The 9,804-nt window shown below is 41.0% G+C and overlaps 1 protein-coding gene across 2 annotated transcripts in view; it reads left to right on the top strand.

Moving 5' to 3' along the window:
* Positions 1-3,968, top strand: part of stab2 (stabilin 2) — a 247,856-nt gene extending 243,888 nt beyond the window's left edge. For both annotated transcript variants that reach the window (XM_039761804.1, XM_039761805.1), the window contains exons 68-69: positions 989-1,096; positions 3,720-3,968. In XM_039761804.1, the coding sequence (XP_039617738.1) occupies positions 989-1,096; positions 3,720-3,767 (156 nt within the window). In that variant the 3' untranslated portion in view covers positions 3,768-3,968. The remainder of the gene's footprint in view (positions 1-988; positions 1,097-3,719) is intronic.
* Positions 3,969-9,804: the final 5,836 nt, after the last annotated feature.

The following is a 9,804-nucleotide window of genomic DNA, read 5'->3' on the forward strand; positions in this document are numbered from 1 at the left end:
CAGAGTTTGCTTGTTCTCCCAGTATCTGCCATGGTATTCCTGTTTTCTTCTGAAAGACACGTAGTTTAGCATGAAGTTTCTAAATTGACCAAACAAGTGTAAGTATGGCCATCAAAATGTCCTGAATAGGGCAGAGTCCTGCCCTGCACCTGATGTGTTTTTAGGATCGGCTAAAGCTATCAGCAATCCTGTGAGTTCAGGCAATGAGCAGAAGAAGAACAAACAAAGGTAATTAGCAAATTATTTGCTCATTATGCAAAATGAAAACTATATTGTGAAACTAGGTATGTCTCTGCCTTATGAAGCAACACTTGCCCTTCACGTTGAGCAAAAAAAATATTACAAGCGTGGAGAAGCTTTTCTTATACAAACTCACTCTGTAATGTCTTGGTGATGTACCAACTGCTGACTTAAAGAATGCAATAATTCCAAATAATGCGGTTTGACCATTGCAGCAACTTCCTTAGGAAGATCTGTTAAGACAAACACAAAGAAAATTAGAGAGTTATAAATATAGAGCAAGCACATGAACAGATTTAATGTTGGGTTCGAAACACTGTAAAATAAAAAACTGCCAGACAGCAGTTTAATGCAGAACTGTGGGGCATTAATGCCCACCAAGTCCAATCGGCCTTGCCATCCAGCCTTCCTTTAACATTTCATTATTTTCAGCCCGGCAGGCTGCCTTTGATATTCAACATCTACTCACCACCTGTTTATGGCTGAACTCCTGTCCTAAGTGATCACATTGACGTGTTATTATATTACAGCATATTTAAATATAGGAATTGTGTAGCAGAGCACTTAAAATGGCAAAGCATGGAGTTATATTTGATGGTATTGTTAATCACAGAATTATGTCTCTTTTAACAGATTTACATTGTTGGTCTTACTATAAAATGGTGTACAGCAAAGATCAGATTGCTTGAATTCAGCAAGGCGACTGTGTGTTTATATTAATTTCTCTCAAAACTTCCTGTCTCTGCAGTCAGACGAAGGAGATGACATAGCACCAATAGAATACATCAACCCAAATATCTGTAACCCTATTTATGATGCGGGGAGCCCTGCAGACAACGGCATCGATATATTTGCAGTAAGTAACTTACATCATATCACATTTATATTTACCCTATTATTTTCTATTTTTGGAAGTGTTTGGTAGCACGTGGTTGCTGACCCAGTGACCTGTGTAGCTCAGATAGACTCTACCCTGTGGAGCAATGCCTGCTGGGTGATAGGCAAAAGAACAACTGATCCCTGATTGTGGATCATAATCTCCCTGGCACGGAAGAACTCAGACCTCCTGCAGGAGATTGACCAATGCTAATTAGATATACAGTACAACAGTCTCACCTCAGCACTGGCTCTAGAGCAAGTCTTCTGAATCAAGCGTGGTCTCTCTTTGGGTGCACGTGGGAATGTTCATAAGCATATAGCGGGGTGCTGTACAGTGAAGAGTTTTTTTTTTCTGGTGTGACTTAGAGGTGCAGAGAGAAACAATTTTACTCTTATGTAACATTACCAAACAATTATTCAAAATATTCAGACAGTAGATTTGGAGTTTGAGAGACCACCACTTAATTAAACATCTCTTCCAACTTTAATGTCTGAGATACCAGGAGGTGTGTGATTGGGAGGAATGGCCTGTCTAAGCTCAAACTGATCTGTGAATTATTCTTGAATTTCTGTGCTAGTTACAGATTTTACACAACGAGAACTATGTTCAAAACACAAGGTTGCCCTCAAGTGTACTCTTATATCAGAATAGCTCTAGCATTGTGATAGACATGGAGGAACCAAAACGGTACTGTAATGACTCCCAAATGCTCCCCTTCAGAATGAGATTAACTCTCACCTCTGGAAGTGTTTCTCCTGCATCTTGGGAGAGGTGATGACATGGCGTCTGAACGGACCATGTTCAAGACCTAACTAGTGAATTGCAGCTGTGCCTGCCATGAAGACACCACCTAGGACTAAGATGGTGGGCACCAGTGCTAAATGAACCTGTTAATTTGAAGGAAGAGGCTTTACTTGCAATGTTACCAGCAGAGTCTCCAGATTTGACTGAGAGGTAACACTAGATGGAAGAGACAGTAGCTGCAATAGTGGCTGAAGTGAAGGCTCATTTGTGGGTGGAACTGTGTGACACCATGGAGAAATAAAGTTTCTGGAAATAAAGAGTCTCTGGAAAATCATTTGACATTTCAAGAGATAGCGAGGATACCCTTCAGGCTGTGCTTAGTAAAGGTGCTGAAACAGTTAGCTCAATTAACGATATCATCGAGAACTGGATAGGAACATACTGAGAACTCCTAAAACCAGTGGACACACCATCCAATGGTTGGGATTGGGCCTATCTCGAACCAGTGGACACACCATCCAATGGTTGGGATTGGGCCTATCTCGATGGTGGAAGGTTCTGAAAAAATTAAAGAAATCTATTGGAAAAGCTGCATGGGTGAATAACGTAAAAACAGAAAGTTTTTTGGCTAACACACCTCTTTAGTGTTGTGTGGAAAGAAGAAACAGTGCCTTTTGATCCCATAAATGTGGATGAAGTGAATAATGAGAAATCATCCTGTTCAGTCTTCCTAGGAAATCCTCTGCTGGTCTACTGGAATGGCACTCTGTCTGATGGTTGAACTTCAGAGCTAGCAATATAGATGCTAAACCGGATACCTCATCTTCATTCTTGCACATACATTTGAGAAGCCATGTTGGTTTGCCAATCCTCTCTGCATTTTCTTTGTGAACCTGAAAAAAAATTCTCAGTTTACTTTAGTATACAGCCAGAACTTGTGGATTGAGAGTTGTGCTCCATTTAAAGTGGAAGCTGGGCACATCCTACCTCCTGTAATGTTCATGAAAATCAAACCACAGCCAAGGCTTGGGGATTAACCAATGTGGGAACCCAAGGATTGCATCTCTGCTGTTTCCTGACGACACTGTTGCCCTGGTCTTGTCAGGTTGTGATCTATGGTATGCACAGCTTAGTGTTATGAGCTTAGGATCACAATTGGCACCTTCAAAATGTAAAGATATGATCCGCTTTTAGAAAAGTGTGTGTCTTGTTTTTAACAGATATGTCACTTGCAGGGATTCAGGTATCCTTGGGCGTTGTTAATGAGGGGAAACTGATATGAGAGTGAGACTGACCAATAAACTGGTGGTGTTTCATTAGACATTGGACTGGACTGAGGTGGTGAAATGGGAGCTAAGTCATCAGACAGAGCCATTGAATTACTGCTAAGTCTGCATTTACCAGTCAGTCTCACTAATTGTCATGCGCTCTGGGGAATGACAGAAAGAATAAGGCTGCAATAAGATGAGGAGCACAAAAGTACAGAAGTACTTTGGAGTAGACACCCTGTAGGGTTTCTTTCTTTCATCTGGCCTGAAACCATCAGGAAAATGACAATGATGATGAGTTTCTGTTTTTTTTTCATTATTCTTTTTCTGTTTTACCAGCTAAGTCCGTTAAGATACTACAGTAGTTAATAAGGGCCAGAGGTAGACAGTTAAGGTTCTACAATTCCTTCCTCTATGCATGGCGGGATTTCCTGTCAATGTAAAAACGTTAATTTGAAAAAAACATCCTTTTTTATTTAAACGTTATGGTTTATATTCAACTTTCTAGAATCTTAAACAAAAATTATATCAAATGCAACTTTTGAGAAACATTTCCTCACTGGGCTGTAATGTCCTTTCATTTTCAGGACAAACACCAAGTGGTAAGCAGCGGGCCATATGATCTTTCTCAGTAATGGAGAACGCCTCAGAAAACGATGTGCTGCAAAAGGGAACTGCAGCTTGTAAAGCTTGGGGATGAGACACCACCTACCTAACAGCAACTGTGAAGAGAATCAGTAGTAGACACTCACCAGAGAAGTCCACTCTGAAGATTTTTTTAAAATGTTGTATATTTAAAAAAATGTGATTTTTAATTTTTTTTTACACAATTTAAAAAATACAATGCAAATATTAATAAATATTTTAAAAAATCTAACTTTTACTGGACAATCCTCGATTTTTCTTTATTTTTCTGTTGTCTAATGTGAAAAAAATCTCTGTGCAGAATTCACTGAATAAAAATGAAGAGGAATTGATGATTATCATAGTAATTGCTTTGAAATAAAATCCCTGCCTAATTTAGTCTTCGAAAGCTTTTCCCACTTTTACATGGGGTCGCTACATTTGACCACACTCCTCCATTCTCATATGCCATATACTATCTCGACTGATGGACCCATTCTCCCATAGATCCCTGTTCACACAGTCCATTTGATTTCTTTTTGGTCATCCTCTTCTCCATCATCCTGACACCTCCATATCCATGAATCCATTGTTTAGCCTCTCTTCTCATGATATGCCTGTACCAGTTTAACCTTCTTTCCCCAACTTTAGCTGTTCCTCTGTTCTCTCATTCGTGAACTTATCAATCTTTGTTACTCTACACATCTATCTCAACATGCTTATTTCTGAAGCCTCCAGTTTCCTTTCATGCACCAGTTTAACTGACCAGGTTTCTGACCTCACACTGTTCCATACACTTTACCCTTCATTCCTGCACTAATTCTTGGTCACATAATAATGCCAATATGATTTCCAGTTTTTCCAACATGATTGCATTCTATGGTTTATTTCTAGATCTACTGCAGCTCCTAATTTTCTGTTATTTTTGATCAGAGATTCTTGAACATTTCCACCCTTTTAAGCCTTTCTCCCTGGAGGTGAATTTCCCCATCTCAGTCTTGTCCCTTAAATCCTACTAATCTTAAGGCCCCTATTCTTCATAGCTCTGCTCCTGTTTCCGTTCCACAATATTCTTAGTGGTTCCACGTTGCACAAAGTCATTTGCAAATAGCATGCACCCTTTTCAATGTCTACTCTGTTTTAATGAAAGAACATGTCCTAAAAGTAACATCTTGGGTGAGAATACGACACAAGTATTTTCTGAAGATGGTTCCTCTTGATGCACAGGGTCAGCGGCTCTACTTCAAACCTCTCCTGGATGTCTGTGCTTCTCATCCTATCTCTAAGATGGAGCCCAGCTAAAGTGTGGAGAAAGTTCATTTTGGCTGCTTGTACCTGGGATTTCATTCTTTCAGCCCTTACCCAAAGATCATGACCATAGTTAAATGTAGGGAGGTAGATCTACTAGTAAATCAAGAGTTTTGCCTTTGGACTCCACTCCTTCTTCCCTACTACAGATCAGTATAGCGACTATTTAACTGCACTTGCCACCCCAATCTATCTGTTGATCTCACCATCCCTTTATCCCTCAATTGTGAACAAGACCCTGAGGTACTAAAACTCCCCCACTTGAGACAGTAACTCATCTCCCACTTGGACAGGACATTCCACCCTTTTCTTACTGTGGGCCATGGCCACAGATTTGCAGGTGCTGATCGTCATCCCTGCCGCTTCACAATCAAGTCATCAACTGTCTAAAAGCGTGCTGGAGTTTGCAAACAATAAAGCCAACAGGACCATAGCATCTACAAAAAGCAGTGAAGGGATTCTAAGGCCACCAAATTGGATCCCTTCTCTTCCCTGACTATGCCTTGATATGCTGTCCATGAAAATTAAACAGGTTAAGAGACAAAGCCTAGTCCTGGAGGAGTCCCACACCCACTGGAAATGGTGCTGATGTTTTTTCAAATATATGGACACAGCTTTTAATATGATTATATAGGGATTGAATAGCTGTTATTATGGGCTCTGGAACCCCATACTCTCCCAGCACCCCAACAGAATCCCTTAGGGAACATGGTCATACCCCTTCTCTAAGTCCAAAAAAACACATGTCGACTAATTGAGCCTACTTCGATGCCCCCTCCAGAATCCTCATGAGGGTAAGGAGCTGGTCCACCATTGCACGGCCTAGACAGAATCCACATTACTTCTTCCTGATCTGGGTTTCCACAACTAGAACCAGTCTCCTTTCTAGAACCGTGGCATAAGCTTTTCCAGAGAGGCTTAGGGATGTGATCCCCCAATAGTAGGAGCACACCCTCAAGTCTTCCTTTTTAAAAATGGGGACCACCACCCCGGGCTGCAAAACCAGAGACACAGCTCCTGATAACCATGCAACACCGAAAAGGCACGTCAGCCAGGACAGTCCAATAATCTCCAGAGCCTTCAACATTTCTGGACAGATCTCATCCACCTCTGGGGCCTTGCTACTGTAGAGTTACTACCTCAGTGATCTACTGCAGAGAAATGGGCATTGACCTTTCATCAGCTTCTGGCTCTGCCTCCTCCATAAAGGACATGTCCACCGGTTTCAGGTATTCCGCAAAGTGTTCCTTCCATCACCAGACAGCATCCTCAGCCTCGATCACCATTTCTCCAACCTTGCTGAGAACAGCCTGGGTGAATCCCTGCCTTCCCTTTGCGAGTCACCTGATGGTTTGCCAGAACGTCTTTGAGCCTCATGGTCTCTCCAAACTCCTCCCACACCTGAGATTTTGCTTCCCCGACCACCAAGGCCACATTATCATCTTGTCCACAATAAATGCCGATTGGATTGGCTGTAAAACTTTTGCAAAAGTAAGTAAGTAAGTAATAAGTGGCTTCAAAAATAAACAGATGCACCATAGATTGAATTATATACATTTTTTAAACATTTGGTACAATTTGTCCAACTGCCAATGCTTGTTATATTACACTTGATCAAATATGCCTGAAAACTGACACTTTTGAAAGTGTGAAACCACAGATTGCAAAATGTATAGATCAGTCTGTTATAAACTACATCAAGCAACTCATTCTCCTGGAAGTACCTACCATCAAGATGACTGGCAGGGAAAAATCTCAGTCCCTGGTCAACTTTGGCACTCTTTTATTAGGGTTTATCAGACTCCAGCGATATAAAAGTACAAGAAATTTAATTAACAAAGACACCTTTGGAGCACCCAACGCACCTTGCATTATAAGCACGGAGTAGGCTAACAATCCTTTGTCAGATAAAAGTTTTTATAGTGTATGAATATACAAAAACATTTTTAGCATACAGCTGAAAACATCCATCCATCCATCCATCCATTATCCAACCCACCATATCCTAACTACAGGGTCACGTGAGTCTGCGGAAGCCAATCCCAGCCAACACAGGGCGCAAGGCAGGAAACAAACCCTGGGCAGGGCGCCAGCCTACCACAGGGCACACACCCACACACCAAGCACACACTAGGGACAATTTAGAATCGCCAAAACATGTTAATCTAATATAAAGAGGTCCATATAAGGGGCATTAGATCATCCTGAATTAGGTTACATAAAGAGATACATGCTACTTCATTCCAAGGTCAGGGGCTACCTAAAGGAATAGCATTCTAGAATAAAATGAACTCAAGTTAAAATGTTGTAAAAGTAAATTAATTTCTGGTATTCAGAAAGATAGCTGGTAAACGGATGTACTCACTTTTTAGTGTAGGCAGCCAATAGGGCTTAGTGGCTAAGGTCAGTTTGCATAAATTAAGTTGTGAGCCTCAAAGGTGTTACTCAAAAGGCCTAGATATGATTAAGAAAGATAAATAGATTAATAACAATACTTTATTTGTCCTCAAGGGGAAAATAATACTTTATAGAAGTTTAAGAATAACCTAAATATTATAATCATCCTCTTTAATAAAAGCCTTGTGTGCGTCCAGGTGTCCGTGCGTGTGTCTTCTGGTGAAGTGTGCATGCGCGGGGTTACACGGCACGTGTTCAGTCTCTTCCTGTGCATTCCCTGTGCAGACACACACATAGGCGCATGAGAGACAGACACGCACATACAGGCGCCCGCGGGACGCACACACACAGGCGTGCACGTACACACACAGGCGCCCGCGGGACGCACACACAGGCGCGCGCGGGATGCACACACACAGGTGCACTCGGAACACGCACACACACAAACAGGCGCACGTGGAATGCGCGCGCACACACACACACACAAGCGCACACACACGCAGGTCGCACGTGCATTGTTGCAGTGTTACTTTTCTTGGTTGTTTATTAATTTTTCAACTGTTCATTTTTTTCCCTGTGCTTAAAACTCATTAAAAAAAAGTGTTTTTAGCGCGGGGGAAATTACTTTGGTTTACGACCAAATCGGGTTACAACCAGAGTTTTGGAACCAATTATGGTCGTGAGCCGAGGTTCCACTGTATTACTGTCGGACAAAATTACAAGCATTCTATGGAAATACAAACCAGCATTACTGAGAGAGAAAATTAAAGGCACACAATACAGTGACGCATATTACAGCCACATACAAGGTCCCTTGCCATTTAATATAGACTGTTCCTACTAATGTTTATGCACTACTGTTCTAGTGCCCGTTATTGTAATGGGCTTAATGTCTAGTAAATAAATAAACAACAACCCTGACCTGCCTGTTTATACCATTAGTTAATATTTAAAGGCATTAACAATTGAAGAGAGCAAGTCCAGCTTGTTGTGCCCATGAATGTCATGTTGACCAGTAAGCTACCTGGCTGCACTATAGATAGCGTGGTACAGGTAGTCTGGGTAATCTGTCCATGTCATTGTCCTTTTTCACCTAAAATCTGCTCGATTCCAAACCTGACATTATTTTTTACACAACAGATTTTCCTGAGCAGTCTGTAATTGCCAGGTTCTCATATTACTTAGCCTTTAAATGGGGCATGGCTACATTTTATCAGATGACAATGTCTAAGAGAATCACAGTCATCATGACAGACCAGACAGCAGCATCCCACTGTATGAAAGAGTTTTTGTGATGTCAAAGGTGCATGAGCTTGCATGTTTTGCTAGGCATTAGCAAAATGGGGCAGACGTTATTAGTTAGTTAACTTATGATTATGTTATAGAATCTGCATACCTAGGAATACTCTGATATGACTCAACCAGAATTTTCTTGCCAGAAGTGCCATTCCAAAAGATGATCTTAATACTAACTGGCAACATACACTACAGTAATCCCTCCTCAATCCTCGAAGGTGGAAATCCGCGAAGTAAAAACTATATGTTCATATGGTCATTTTTATACATTTTAAGCCCTTATAAACTCTCCCACATTTCCTGCACAGTTACACAGCATAAACCCTTTGTATTCTCTTAGATATTAGGTAAGATTCGTTGAAATTATGTACTATGTAAACACACTGTTTATATACAGTAAAACCTAAATATTATTTTAAAGATATCGAGTGTCTCCGATATCACATATGTTGTAGACATTACGACAAACAGGCCACCAGCAATAAATACGTACAATGCAAGAAAAACTGTATACAGTAAATGTGTGTACAGTGGCACTAAACGTACGTACATGTACTAAGTACTGTAAGTAGAAAATTAATTATGGTTACTCACCAACAATGACACGACGACTTGTCCGATAACAATGAGTTTAATTTTACTGCTCAACAAAGGAGACTGTTACAGCTCTTCTAAAGGAGCCTCTTCAGGCGATTGTGTAGCACCGCCGTTCTTCTTCTTCCGGCAGTCTTCAATCCAAATCCCTAAAGCAGATTCTATCCGGACTACCTCCTTATTACGTCCACTTACAACTCGTTTTGCGCCCTGGTTAAAGGACACTGCGGCTGTAGATCTTATATTCTTTTCCTCCTTTTTAAATAAAAAGAATCGTAGCTTCATTGATGCCGTAATGGCGTCCTACAGCGGTGTAGCTTTTCCATTCCTTCAACATATCCAAAACTTTTACCTTTTAGGCAATCGTTAGCATCTTCCACCAGCGCTTGAGCACGGCCCCTTAAGCAGTAGCAGGAGCAGATTGTTTTGGACAAATAACGAAGGCTTTGACTA

Source organism: Polypterus senegalus, chromosome 8 (genome assembly GCF_016835505.1).
Source record: "Polypterus senegalus isolate Bchr_013 chromosome 8, ASM1683550v1, whole genome shotgun sequence".
Lineage (NCBI taxonomy): Eukaryota > Metazoa > Chordata > Cladistia > Polypteriformes > Polypteridae > Polypterus > Polypterus senegalus.